Source organism: Rattus rattus, chromosome X, assembly GCF_011064425.1.
Source record: "Rattus rattus isolate New Zealand chromosome X, Rrattus_CSIRO_v1, whole genome shotgun sequence".
Lineage (NCBI taxonomy): Eukaryota > Metazoa > Chordata > Mammalia > Rodentia > Muridae > Rattus > Rattus rattus.
This window is the reverse complement of record NC_046172.1, coordinates 58,757,568-58,773,161: the sequence shown is the minus strand read 5'-3', so window position 1 is coordinate 58,773,161 and position 15,594 is coordinate 58,757,568. Positions and strand designations below refer to the sequence as shown.

The following is a 15,594-nucleotide window of genomic DNA, read 5'->3' as shown; positions in this document are numbered from 1 at the left end:
ACCCATGGAGGCCAGAAAATGGTCCAGGATCCTTTGACAATGGAAATCCAACTGGTTGTGAACCACCCAATGTGGACACTGGAAATTGAATTCAGGTCATCTTCAAGAGCAGCGTGTGTACTCTTAACTCCTAAGCCATCCCTCCAGCTCCAGTAAGATAGCATCTCAGGATGACAATAAAATATTTTTTATATTTTATAAGAAATATAACATAGCAAACAACTAATGCCCAAATCACTTTTAGCAGTAATTAAGAATTATGTTAAGAGTAAATGGAATTTAGAGTTCACAGACAGGGGCTGTGGTCACGGAAGGATTTATATAAAATTAAATGAAAGCTGGCATTTGGAAAATAATGTCTAGACCTCCTAGACAATTTCTATGCCCCTGCTTGTGAATATTAATGCCCAAGCTAATAATTGAAAATCAATGTAACATCTGTAGATTAGGGATATATCCCTTGAATATGACAAAGACAATCAAAGGCCCCCTCCTTTAGACTTCTACCTTAGAAGGTGTCTAACTTCTCTTAGGATTATTTTTGTTTTCCATTGAATCTAAACGTTATGTTCTTTAGAGTGATGTTAAATGTTTACTTTCTGTCTTCAACTTACATCACAGAATTATTCCTTACAACTAATGCAAAGCGCCTTCCTTTTGGCACTGAGTGGTGGGAAAAGTATATTTGAAGCAACTCATTATATATACTCAAAAATATGTTGCTTTGCTCTGGTATGAAGCTTTCATTAGTGAGATAGTTTTGATTGGGTGCATTATAATCATTTTAAAGGTGACTGTATATCAAGGTTATAAACCTGGGAGTCCTCTGTTACATATTTTACAGTAAGCCATTTCTTTCCTATCACACTTGCGTTTAGGTTGAGCGAGCGCCGTCGCAAACGTCTTCAGGAGCTGGAGGGTCAAATAGCTGAGTTGAAAAAGAAACTTCATGAACAGTCCAAACTTCTGAAGCTGAAGGAAACCACTGAGCATACTGTCTCCAAGCTGAACCAGGAGATACGGGTAATAAATCCTCATCCTTGTTCTTACCACCTGGGAGCTGCAAGCATAGGTGTTCCATTTCAAATCACGCTGAAGTGATTACAGGCAAGAAGGTGGGAAGCAGGGCAATCATTTCAGGTGTAAAATTAGCCACAAGTGTGGTATTCTAGGACATTGTGCTAGTCACTGCGTAGAATCTAAATTATAAAGCTTTGCTTGGACCTTCCATTTCTTTTTTTTTTTATTTTGCATACAGAAATTTTAATGTGAAACGAAAAGATTAAAATTTGTCAATATTTAGCAGCCGTGTTCTGATCATCTTCCATGATCACGTGGCACAATTTTGTAAAGTAGTAGTAAGATCTTCGGCATTTAGAGGATATTTTCAGTTATTGAGTATTCAGCTTGGAACATCAGCAAAATGAATAAGCTTATTGGCACTGAAATCATTAGAATATTAGTAGCCGATAGTTGAATTTGTCCATGGTCTTAGAAAATAATTCCTTGGAGCCACCTTTAATCCCAGTATTCAGGATAGAGAGGCAAGTGGATTTTTTGTGAATTCAAGGTCAACCTGTTCTACATATCTACCTACCTACCTACTAACTATCTATCTATTTATTTATTTGCATCCCAAATTCTGCCCTGCTCCCTATTCCCCACTCCACAGAGTCCATCCCTCCTCCCTGTCCCCTCTCACAGAGTCCCTATCCCCATCTTCCCTCTTCTCCTCTGAGAGTATGTCCTCCTATCCCCTTGTACCCCCTACCCTACCACGTCAAGTCTCTGCCTGATTAGCATATCCACTCTCCTTTAGGCCAGACAAGGCAGCCCTGTTGGGAACTGAAGGCCAGTGAGAGTTGCCTTGTGAAACACTGTCTCAAAAAATTCTTCCTTATTTCTTTTAAGGGTCTGGAGAAATGCCACAAGGAATCCAAATTCTGTTCCCAACACCCACACCAAGTGGCTCACAGCCTATCACTCAAGCTCCAGGGGACTAAGCACTGAACTAACATCACACATACACACACACACACACACCACACACACACACACACACACACACACACCCACTAAACAACAGATCATATACACACACATGAAAAGGAAAACAACTAAGATCATATACAAACACGAAAGGAAAACAACTAAGATCATATACACACACGAAAGGAAAACAACTAAGATCATATACACACACGAAAGGAAAACAACTAAGATCATATACACACATGAAAGGAAAACAACTAAGATCATATACACACACGAAAGGAAAACAACTAAGATCATATACACACACGAAAGGAAAACAACTAAGATCATACACACACACATGAAAGGAAAAACAACTAAGATCATACACACACACATGAAAGGAAAACAACTAAGACTCATCATACACATGAAAGGAAAACAACTAAGATCATACACACACATGAAAGGAAAACAACTAAGATCATATACACACACACGAAAGGAAAACAACTAAGATCATACACACACACACGAAAGGAAAACAACTAAGATCACATACACACACACACAAAAGGAAAACAACTAAGATCATACACACACACAAAAGGAAAACAACTAAGATCATACACACACACACAAAAGGAAAACAACTAAGATCATACACACACACACGAAAGGAAAACAACTAAGATCATACACACACACGAAAGGAAAACAACTAAGATCATACACACACACACGAAAGGAAAACAACTAAGATCATATACACACACGAAAGGAAAACAACTAAGATCATACACACACACGAAAGGAAAACAACTAAGATCATATACACACACACGAAAGGAAAACAACTAAGATCATACACACACACATGAAAGGAAAACAACTAAGATCATACACACACACACAAAAGGAAAACAACTAAGATCATACACACACACACAAAGGAAAACAACTAAGATCATACACACACATGAAAGGAAAACAACTAAGATCATATACACACACACAAAAGGAAAACAACTAAGATCATATACACACACAAAAGGAAAACTAAGATCATATACACACACGAAAGGAAAACAACTAAGATCATACACACACACAAAAGGAAAACAACTAAGATCATATACACACACAAAAGGAAAACTAAGATCATATACACACACACACAAACATCATACACACACACTCACTAACACCATACACACACACGCACTCACACACACACCAAATAAAAACAAATATTTAAAAAGAAAGAAACTACTTGTTGAGATTCAGCGTAACTAAAGAAAATGTGGGGCAAGCTTTAGCCTTTTGGAAGCGTTCTCTTCCTTTTGAGTCTGTGTATAGTCTATACTTGGAAACCCTGTTTAAGTTTAGCAAGAGACAGCAAGTCTAATGAGCATTTGTTGGTGACCTCAGCTTAGCTCTGACTTTTCTCTCTCTATGGTGACTCTATTCATCTGTACATCAGCCCAGAATAAAATGCACATTATTAATACACTGCCTTTGTTTGGTTTGGCTTAGTTTTGTTTTGTTATGACAGATGATGAAAAACCAGCGAGTCCAGTTAATGCGTCAAATGAAAGAGGATGCTGAGAAGTTTAGGCAGTGGAAGCAACAAAAAGACAAAGAAGTAATCCAGCTAAAAGAACGGGTAAGTTACTGACAGCTCCTCAGAGGCCCAGGGAGTGAGCGTTCTCCAAGCTGGGAGTGCTAAGGATTCTCAGCAGATATCCAGTATCTCCGACCTGTGACAGTCTGGAATTGCACAGCTTGCTATTGACTGTCTCCCGTGTACAAGGGGCTGTTGACTAGGTACTGCGGACATTTTTGTGAGTAATAGATGAGCTCTGTCCTTGAATAATGTCTTGTCTACATAGGAAGAAGGTGCAGTGTAAACATGGGTTTCTTCAATATATGGAAGAAATAATTTAAGAACGATACAAAAGTTAGTGTGATAGCTCTGAAAGCAGAGGCATTTGCTGCCAGGCCTGACACTTGAGTGACTCCCCAGAGCCATGTGAATGTGGAAGTATAGAACTGTCTCTATATAAAGATTTTCCTCTGGCCGCCACATGTGCATGCTGCATACCTCCACACGGTGATAAATAAGATAAAATTATTTTAAAAAAGAACAACACACAAGAAAAATATTCACCAGAAAATGAAGGCAGTAAAGAGAAACTAGGACCAGAAGATGTACGCTGAAGCACGTCAGTCACGTTCAGTGTTGCTGTGGGACCATTTCTAGGTGGGGACACTTTTGCCTATGTCCAGTGATAGTATGCTAACGGCAGAAAGATCTTATAAGCAATTCAGCCACTTACTAAATACACGAGAGATTTGTCAGGGGGAAAGTTCTATAAAACCCGGTGTCACCAGGGAGCACATACAGAGGGAGGAGGACACCAACAGCGTGAGAGGTCGGATTTAAATTCAGGTTTGGTGGCAAGCACCTTTTCCTACTGAGCCATCTAGCTGAGCCAGCAAAATTTTTAGTATAGCATTTTTCAGAAGGATTTTCTAAGTGTCTATGTGTGGGTTTTGTTGTTGTTTGGGTTTGGGGGGGTTGTTTGTGTGTTTCTTTATTTTATAGTTTAGGCTTAACAATGAGCAGTTCAAAACCAAACAAAACTATTTTGTATGGTACTTGGGCAAAATATGAGAAGAAAGAGTGTGGTATACATACCACTTATCAAGCTGTTTAGTGGAACACGTGTGGTACACATAGAAACCACTGTGCAGTATCACCCCATAGCCACTGGAATTCAGAAAATAGCAAAGTTGGTGGTAATATGTTAAAATCAGGACCCTCAAACGTAACTAGTGGGATGTAAAATGGTCCGGCCACTACTTTTTTTAACATTTATTTTGTGTATGTGAAGATCAGAGAACAAGTCGCTGTAGTATATTTTCTCTACATGCGAGTCAAGTCCTAGGAATCAATCCCAGGTATTTGAGCTTGGCAGCAGGTGCCACCACCCTCTGAGCCATTCCGCTGGTCTAAACAGAGAGTTTCCATAAAATTCAGTGTACATGAGGCCCTGGCTTCTGTCCTCAACATTTACTCACACGTGTATGTGTGTGCACAGACACACACACACATACACACACACACACACACACACACACACACACACACACACCGACTTTAATCCTCAATACACACATACTCAAAATCTTCACACACATCACAGCAAAGAAAACTGACAAAATCCAACATTGTTTGATGATAAAAACAAACTTCAAAGATGATTTCCTAAATCTGACAAAGTTGTTGTGTATGTAAAACCTACCACTGTTAGGTTATACTTAATGATAAAAACCAAAAAACATCTCTTCCATCAGAAACAAGATAAACTTAATTTCACACAACACATTAAATAAACAAACAAACAGTCATTTACCACAGAAATATTGTATTAGAATAGCATCAATATGAATATTTAGGAATAATTAGCAAAAGAACTTTCTAATTTTCACTCTGAAGACTATAAAACATTGAATTAAAAATTCAAAAAAAGGATAGTTCATATTCATGGGCAGAAAGATCTGATATTCTAAATATAGACTATCCCTCAGATCTATTTGCAGATTCAACACAATTGTAGTCAAAATTTCAGTGTTAAAAATGTTTGCCTAGCATATGTGAGGCCCCAAGGTTAGTCGGAAGTGCTAGAAAAAAACAAAACCCATCTGACCGCTTCACAGAAATTCACCACCTGAAATCCTAAAATTCAGATGGAAATGAATGTAAGAGCAATCAAAAAGAAAAGGCTGCCACAAATATGACCGCTACTACATGAACATAGATGCATATAAGTAGATTAGGACTGAAACTCCAAAAATCATGGGCTTTCTAACCAGTTGTGTTATTGGAGGGCCAGCATAAGGGATTGGATTTGGAGCCTTGCCCGTGTTAAGTTCTACTGTTGAACTACATCCTCCCCTGTGATTTTATTTCTTTTTTATTAGTTTCTTATTTTTATGGTTTATTCTTTAGACATTTCATACATGACTGCAGTGTGTTTAGATCTTATTTACCCCTACCCACATTTCTTTACCTAATTCCTCCCAGACTCCCTCTTCCTAGTCCATGGTTTGTTTTTAATATATTTCTTCTTTTTTTTTCCAACTCTGATATCACCGAGTTGTACAGACGGGCCTGTAACTTGCCTTATCCCAACCCCTGGGTAGTTGTGGGATTACAGACATGTGACACCAGACCTAGTGACCCAATTGATTTTCAGCAATGGTGCCAAGATAATTCAATGAAGAAATAATAGTCTTTTAAAAGGGGAGGTACTCAATACTCAACCAGCCTGAGCTGTTCTCTAAGCCATAGGTCCCAGTGACATCATGTCTCAAAAGCAAGATAGATTGCTCCTGAGAAATAACACGTAAGGCTCACCTTTACCTACATGTGCACACAAATGTATGCTCACACATCCTCACAGAAATTCATTTGCATATAAGCAATATACACAAAAAATAACCATTCCATCAGACAATGCCAAGTCAACCAGATAATCATGTACTAAAGTTGGGACGTGCCTTATACCATTTATGAAATTAAACCAAACCATATAAAAATCTCTTTGTGACCCATTGAGACAGCTCGTCAACATTGAGAGATACTTGCCACCAAGCGTGAGTTTGTTCACTGGGAACCACATAGTAGGGGAGAACTGACTCCCACAAGTTCTCCTATGACCTCCACACTATGCATGCACACACATATACGAAATAAATAAGTAATAAAATTTAAATATTTGAACTAAAACTACAAATCTCTTAGATGAAAGCATAAGTGTTGTTTTTGATAGTTTTGAGTAGGTAAAAGTTTTTTATTTTTAATTGGATACTTAAAGCACAGTCAAGGAAAAATTATATTAGACAAACATAAAAGCTTTTGAATTGTGAACAATAGCAGCTTGAACATAGTATACAAAATGGTAAAAAGTATTCATAAGTCATAAAAAATGACAACAATCTTGTAACCACAATATATTAAAAAAAACTTACCTCTCAATAAACATAACCTAGTTGTAAGATAAACAAATCAGTAGAGTTCACAGAAGATACTCAGTGTCACTTGCCACCAGGAAAATGTGAATGGAAACCATAGTGACATACCATTTCACACCCACGAAGATAATTATTGTGAAAAGAAAAGATAAGGCTTGGCAAGAATCCAGAATTAGAAGTGTCATTCCTTTGCTGGTAGGATGGCAAAATGGTACAGCTGCTGTGACAAACAGTTGGCAGTTAGGATAAATAATCTAGAGGCACTGTAGGAGGCAGGGGTTCCACCCTTAGTTCTGTCTACGGAGAAGGTTAAAGGCAGGCCTGTGTAAAACTTGTATGTGTATGTTCATAGAGCATAAGTGATATTAGCCAAAACTGTGGGGGCAAACGAGTATATCAGTGAGTAAATGGATAAATAAAGATATGCATACAGTACAATATTATGATCACGAAAAGAAATTTAGTGGCAATATGCTGCCACATGGATGAACTTTGAAAACATTGTGCTAAGTGAAAGAAGCCATTAATAAATAATGATGTTTTACTATATTATAGGGAATGCCCAGAAGTGGCATATTTATAGGCAGAAAATAATAGGTACAGTGACAGGGTTGTGTGTGATAGGTAAAGGACAGGAGATTTCTTTCTATGGTAATGAAAATGTGGCAACACTTGGATTGTGATGTTGGTTTTTACATCAACTCTATGAATATGCCAAAAGCCATGAATCATACATTAGGTGATTAAGTGGTATCATGCATTAATTATCTCAATAAAAGAGCTAAACAAAAGAAGAAAGCTTATCTGTAAAGTACTGAATTAATTTACAATAGTGGGTTTGCTGTGTTGACAAGAACCTTCATTTTTGTTATAAATAAATACAAATAAAGAGAATCTCTTTATCTCACACAGAATGAAGTAGTAATGAAATTTTCAGGATTGAAAAAGGCTGAGGACACTGCAGTTAGGTGTATCGGGAGTGCTAATGACACTAAAAGTTGTCAAAAGTTTGGACAGTAAATAGAAAGGACACTGGGTTAAATAGGGAAGAGTTTTCAGGACAGCAATAGAAAGTAATTCCAAGTAAAATGTAAGGACAGCTAGAAGCACTAACATCTCTTTCAGGAAGCTTCGTGGTGGGGAGAGTGTTGGTTGCTTGTATTACTCAACTAGTTTAGTTTCCTAGCTGTCTAATTCCCTTGGCTTCATACTAACACACATCCTGTTAAAATAGGATTACCTACAGTTCCACACCGTTAAGTTCAACCATGTTGGCCATCTCATAAGACTTCTTGTGTGTACGCTAGCAAAGATATGACTAAAATGGCTGACCATGTCATCCAAATTGGGTACGCAACAAGTAGAACCAGAGAGCTTAATGGATTAGGAAGATAGGGCCGAGAGATCAGAGTATGAGGTTATTTGAAGCAGGTGATATCCCCTAGTGTTTCATGGTCATGAGTTTTCATCTCCAAGCAGAGAGGATATATTCAGGGTTTGCTAGATTTGTACAGAGATGAGAAGCTCCTTTCGCTGGAGCTGTCCTAATTTTATAAGTGTTTGCCTGTGTCATATCTTTCTCCTTTTTCCCAACCACTGGGCTTTATGACCAGTAGACTCATACAGTTAAGGATAAAAGAGTACTGATCTACTCATCAGTAGACCTGAGTTCTAGCTCTGTCAGTAACAACCTATATGGACAAGGCTGTCTGTTGGTTCCTTTCACATCTCACATTCTATGGTAATATTTATAATTGACTCAAGTCTGAGAAACAAACAATTTGGCCACAGAACAATAAGCTTGGGAAGACAAGGATCTTTATGTATGTGCAAACCTAGTTTCTAGAACTTCTGGTTCCTAATTCTGATAAAAGAAGATAAAGGCAACTCATCGAATTGACGAAGCCTTAAATATAAAGGACATCTGAGGAGGCTTCTTGGTTTAAGGATTTGTTTTAGTTACCTGAACATCCATTGAGATCTGATTTTTTGTTGTTGTTGTTATCAGGATCGTAAAAGGCAATACGAACTGCTCAAACTTGAAAGAAACTTCCAGAAACAGTCTAATGTGCTCAGACGTAAAACTGAGGAGGTAGGTAAGAAAAGCCAGTCTGCTGGGCCGCAAGCATTATCATCTTCTTACTTAAACACGCTCACAAAGTGTCTGAGGAAACGGGGCGTTAATATTGGCTAGCAAAATTCATGAATCGTTTTCCTTGGTTGGTTTTGTTAGTAGGTTTGTTCTTGGTTTCTGTTTTTTTGTTTTTTGTTTTTCTGAGACCAGAACTTATGTAGTCTAGGCTGTCATTGAACTCATTATATAGCTAAGGCTGGCCTTGAACACCTAATCCTTCTGACTCTACCTCCTAAGTGCTGGGATTATGAACATGCACCACCATGCAAGCCGAGTAAGTCCAAAAGCTTGATCTTTTTGTATCTCGTATGGCCTGTGAACAAACAAAACCGGGGTTGACAACTGTACCATTCAAGTGTGAATTTTTCTTTCTAATATGGCTTTTTTCTAACAAAAACAAAACAGACTACTAGCAATACATGAATCGCCAGACAGTTTTAGCCTGCGGGATTTCCTTTAAATATACCTCTCCTCTTGCACATTGTGAGGCAGTAGCTATTCACCCGTTATCATGTCCATGGTAACTTAAAACCCAGTTCCTTTAGGAATCGAAACCCAGAATTTGTTTGCCGAGATGCTGCAAATGAAGCTGCTCTTCAGCATAACCGCTCGCCATTTCTATCTAGGCAGCAGCTGCTAACAAACGTCTTAAGGATGCTCTCCAAAAGCAAAAGGAGGTTGCAGAAAAACGGAAAGAGACCCAGAGCCGTGGAATGGAAGGCACTGCAGCTCGAATAAAGGTATGAACTCCTTGAACTGACATTGTTCTTACATGCACTAGGGATAGGAAATAACTTTCTTCTGATTTAAAAGTAAGTACAGAATTGGAAGTTCTGCCTGAAATCCTTATGTTCCAAAAGATATCTTTAAACTATTGTCAAAGAACAAGCTGCCTATGGGTCCTGTTCCCTAACTGGGCCTCCTTGTCTGGCCTCAGTGGGAGAGGATGTGCCTCCTTCTGCAATGACTTGAGGTGCCAGGATATGGTGGTACCCAAGGGAGACCTCCCATTTCTCAGAGCTGAAGGAGAGGGTAATGGGACAGACCTTGGCGGTGAGGGACTGGAAGAGAGGGGGCTGAGATCAGGATGTAAAGTGAATGAATGAATGAATGAATGAATGAATGAATGAAAGAAACAAACAAATAAACAAATAAATAAATGGAAAATAATATTTTAAAAAATCTAGGATCAAAAAAAAAAAAAAAGGAGTAGAGAATTGTTAGTATCTGTGCCCGTCATAGCTCAGTTACTGTTTTATTCTGGTATAATTGACATACAGTGAAAGGTTTGTATTTAAAGCACACAGTGTGATGAGATGTTGGATCACACCATCCCATGGGCTGGGGTCTTAGACTGAATAAAAAGGAGAAAGTAAGCTGAGTGTGAGTAGTCCTCTCTGCTTTCTGACATTTCAGCACAGGGTGACCGCCTACCTCCTACTCCTGTCTGGGGGAGCTGTGTGCCGTCGATCTCTGAAAAACAGTGAACTGTTCCTTAAGCTGCTTGTGTCGGGTTTAGTCAAAGCCATGACAAAAGTAACCAGCACACATGGACTCACCAGATGTGCTTTCCGGTCGGGTACGGTAGCAAGCCTGTGACCCTTACAGCATTTGTGAAGCTGAGCCGGAAAATCATGAGTTCAAAGCAGGCTCGAGCTCCATGGAATGCAATTTGTCTCCAATAGTTCATATCCATGCACTCAGGCACAACACTCACACGCATACGGGAATCTAATTTTTTTTAATTTTAAGTTAAAAAACCCAAATATAGCCTCTAGTCCTAGCACTGGGGAGGCAGAGGCAGACAGATAACTGAGTTTGATGCCAGCCTGGTCTGCAGAGTGAGTTCTAGGGCACCCGGGTTATACAGAGAAACCCTGTCCTGAGAAAACCAAAATGAGAGATTTTTGTCACTACAAATTTATTTTTATTTTTTATAATTTTAATACAATGGAATTAAATGGTTTTCTTATTCAGCATAGATATTTTCATGTTTGTCCATATGATTGCATACATAAATTACTTTTATTACTGAGCGACATCCCACATGTTGTATTGATAAGCCTTAACTTATCTGATCACCTACTGGTGGTCATTTGAATTCTTTCCAGTTTGGGCTATTAGAGATACTGTGCTGAATATTCACATACCAAGTTTTTGTAGGAGCCATACATGTCTTATTTTACTAGCTTTTTGGTTTTTTGTTTCTTTGGTTTTTTGTTTGTTTCGAGATAGGGTTTCTCTGTGTAATCCTGACTATCCTAGACCTCACTATGTACATCAGGCTGGCCTTAAACTCACCTCCTGAGAGATGGGATTAAAGACGTGCACTACCACACTCCGCCTGCTTGTGTGTGTGTCTCTCTCTCTCTGTGTGTGTGTGTGTGAAGTATCCAAATATTTTCTTTTCTTTTGATTTGTTGTACTTTTATAAAATTTGAATTCTTTCTATAATTTGGAAATATATCCAACAGATGACCCTGTGTTTTACAATTATTTACTTCTTAGGCTGTGACTTTTCTTTTTTGTTATTGTTTTGTTGTTGTTGTTGTTTTCATTTTTAAATAGAATCTTTTGAATACCAAAGATAACTATTTACATTTCATTGTTGAGACAGGCCTTTGTGTATTCCTGGCTGACCTCAAATTCACAGTGTAGCTGTGGATGACCTTGAACTCTTGGTCTTCCTGCCTCTACCTCCCAAGTGCTAGGGTTATACTCCGATTTCTCTTCAGATTGTGTCAACCTTTCCTGCTCTAGTTCAGGATTGCAGGCATGCACTACCATACCCAACACAGGGTTAATTGATATCGTTCAGTGTATTGATACTTGCTTTTTATGATTCATAGTCTTTGTGTTTTATTTGAGATCTTTAGTAAACTCAGGATTGCTAAGATTTCCTCCTTTAATTCCTTTCTTGAAATGTGTATTTTTAATCATAATATCTCTATCAGAATTATATGTCTACATATCTATTTGTAAATTCTATTACATTCATCTACATATCTACTTTTATGCTACTACTAAAATGTCTCAAATGCTATCCTTTAATTTCCAAAATATCAGATTGTGTAAGTCCTCATAAGTTTTTATTCTTTTTTCTTTTAGAGAAATAGGTTCTCTGCATTTCTATCTGAAGTTTAGAATTGGCTTATAAATTTCTGGCAAGTCTCCTATGAGTTTCATTAGGATTGCATAGAATTTATAGCTAAGACATAAGAATATATAAGGGTTTTATCAAAAGTGAAGGGGACTGGAGAGGTGGCTAAGTGGTTAAAAGCACTGGTTGTTCTTCCAGGGGACCCACATTCAGGTCACAGCACCCACACTTAACCATCTGTAACTCTAATCCCAGGACATCAGACATCTTCTTGCCCCAGCCAGTACCAGGAAAACATGTGGTACACAGGCAAAATACCCTGTATATATATAAAAGTAGATACTTTTTTATTAAAAATTGATTTTATTTTTCAGGAGTTTTTCCTTATTAAAATAACCTTAGGATTTAGCCTACTAGGATGGCAAATAACATTGTTTTCTTAACCCAGTTTATTTTATTAAGGCATAACTATCATGAAGTAGTATGTGTGTGTTTTATTGGACATTTCAGTCAGTGCTGAAGATTTAACCCAAGGCCTTGTGCATGCTAGGCAGCTTAGTCCACTGATGAGTACCTCATCTCTCCTTTGCATTAGTCTTATAGTTAATTACGTAAAAGATGGCTTCTTTTAATGTGATGCATGTGAGAGTCATCCGTGTTATTTGTATCAACAGTTTGTACTTTATTTGTATATTTACTTCACTGAGTCATATTCCATTATATGGATTTACTATGACTTGTTAATCCAGTCAGTTTTTAAATGCTTTTGACTATTGTTTTTTCTTTTTTTCTTTTTTTTTTCTAAACGAAGGATGGCGTGGACTGGTTCTGTGTGCCCAGGCTGGCTAATCTCTAACTTGCAGCAGTCCTCCTGCTTCAGCCTCCACAGTGTGATGGTACAGTCATGAACTGTCACACCCAACTAATAATTTTCAATTGTATTAGTTTTTCCAGAGAAACAAAGGCAATATTTATGGAGGTCAAGGGGTGCGTAGGATCTCTGCAGGCTGGAGATCCAGGACACTAGTTCATTCTAAGTCTCATAGCTTCAAAACCAGGAAACTGGTTGATTGTGTAATTCTTGGTCACAAGCAAAGACTTGAGAATCTGGGGGTGTTGATATAAGTCTTGGAGTCCAAAGACCAAAGTGCTTTAAGCTCTCATGTCCCAGTTCCAGGAAAGACTGGAATCATTCTCCCTCTGTCAAATTTGTTCTCACTGGGACTCTGTCCACACTGTTGGGTGGTAGCTGTCCACACTGGTGGTAAATCTTCGCAGTTCAGTCCACCTAGTCACATCAAAGGGGAAAAAGCTTTACCTGTTCTTTAGGTGTCCCTTAATCCAATCAGGTCAACACCTAAACTCAGCCATTATGAATTAAGTTACTATTTATTTAAAAGTCACAGGCAGGTTTCTCCATAAGTATAGTCATTTCACTTTGGCACGCACCTAGGAAATGGTTCATAGAGATTACACAATAAGTTCATAGAGAAAACCTACGTATGTTTGCACATACACATGCAGTGCATTGGTAGGTGTGAACCTAGTGGAGGTCAGAGGTTGATGTTGGGTGTCTTCCTCACTCTCCGCTGCTGATTTCTCACTGAACTCAGAACAAAATTCAACCAGCCCTGATCCTCTGTTAGCCCTGAGTGCCCTGTCTCTGTCTCCCAAGTGCTAGAATTGCACACAGGTCACCACACCCCCATCCCTTACTTTTTACACAGGTGCTGGGAAGTAAAATCTAGTGTTCATATTTCTGTAGTAAGTGCTTTATCCACTGAGTCATCTCTGTCCTGAGATCAGTTTTTGAAGTTGAATCGGGGAGGAAGTAGAGGGTAGACTTAAGTTATATATGAAAAAATGGGGGGCAAGGAGTTGAGACAGTGTGTCACTATGTAGAATTAGCTGTGCTGGAAGTCACTATGTAGACCTAGCTGGCCTTGAACTCACAGAGATCAGCCACCTCTGCCTCCCTCCCAAGTGATAGTATTAGAGGTGTGTGCCATCATGCCTATCCCAAATTGTTTTTAAAAGCAAGAAATCCTATTAGTTCCATGCAAGGTCTTTTAGACAACAGAATTGGAAGGACTACTTTTGCCTACATTGCCTTGATACTCAAACCAGATAAAGCCATTACAAGAAAACTACAGACTAATAACTTACAAACACAGTGGCATTTTTTATAATTTTATATATGGGTGCTTCTCAGCTTATAATGAGGCCCCATCCCAAAATGCCTATATTTAAAGTTGAAAATGACTTTGCTCTCTTGCTCCTCTTTGCTCTCGCCTTCCTTTCCTGTTCCTGCTCTTTCCCCATTCCCTTCCCCCTCTCCATGTGCTCATGGCCAACCTCTACTTCTCCTCCTCTTCCTCCTCCTCTTCTTCCCCCTCCTCCTCTTCCTCCCCCTCCTCTTCTTCCTCCTCCTCCTTCTTCCTCCCCTCCTCCCTCTCTCTCTCCTCCCTCTCTCTCTCTCTCTGCTCTCTCTCTCTCTCTCTTGTCTCTACCACCTTCTAAATCCCCTCTCCATGCCCTGAATAAACTCTATTCTATACTAAAAAAAAAGTTGAAAATGCTGAATTAAAGCCCATGTGCCTTAAGTGCACTAACACACATTACCTAGAATTGGACAAAATCGTCTAGCAAAAAGTCTGTTAAATAATTAAGATCCAATGTAATTTATTAATTTATTAAATAGTAGGGCTGGAGAGATGGCTCAGTGGTTAAGAGCACTGACTGCTCTTCCAAAGGTCCTGAGTTCAAATCCCAGCAACCACATGGTGGCTCACAGTCATCTGTAATGAGATCTGATGCCTTGTGAAGACACCTACAGTGTACTTATATAATAAATATAAATAAATCTTTAAAAAAAAATTTATTAAATAGTGAAAATGAAAAACAAAATGACTGTATAGGTATGCGACACAATAGGTATCTTGTAAATATGATGGGAAGTGAAAACATATAACACAATATCAAAAAATAATGCTGGTTTCTGCTTCATAGCACAATATGGAGCAGTTTAGATTCAACCTGTTCCAAACCTGCCAGGGCTACATAGCAAGACTTTGTCTTGATGGAAAGAAAAGATAGAATTACTTGGTTTCTTCATTTTTATGAAATTAACTTCTTTATTCTTGGTAATATTTTATTCTAAAATCACCTGTTCTTTTTTACTGGTTTCTTTTGCCCTTTTAAGTTCTTGTCTTTATTTGATGCATTTGAGTGTTGGCCTGCATTAGCACCCCACTGTGCCTGGTGCCTGGAAGGTCAGAAGAGAGCCTTGGGTCCAACGGAACTAGTTACAGACAGTTGTGAGCCACTCATGACTGCTGGGACCTGG

The 15,594-nt window shown here is 38.6% G+C and overlaps 1 protein-coding gene across 1 annotated transcript in view; it reads left to right on the top strand.

The window, feature by feature from the left end:
• The window catches only part of Kif4a (kinesin family member 4A), a 58,549-nt gene that overhangs the window by 25,626 nt on the left and 17,329 nt on the right, over window positions 1-15,594 (top strand). Inside the window, exons 11-14 of the mRNA XM_032889389.1 lie at window positions 879-1,023; window positions 3,530-3,640; window positions 9,023-9,106; window positions 9,775-9,888. Of these exons, the coding sequence (XP_032745280.1) occupies window positions 879-1,023; window positions 3,530-3,640; window positions 9,023-9,106; window positions 9,775-9,888 (454 nt within the window). The remainder of the gene's footprint in view (window positions 1-878; window positions 1,024-3,529; window positions 3,641-9,022; window positions 9,107-9,774; window positions 9,889-15,594) is intronic.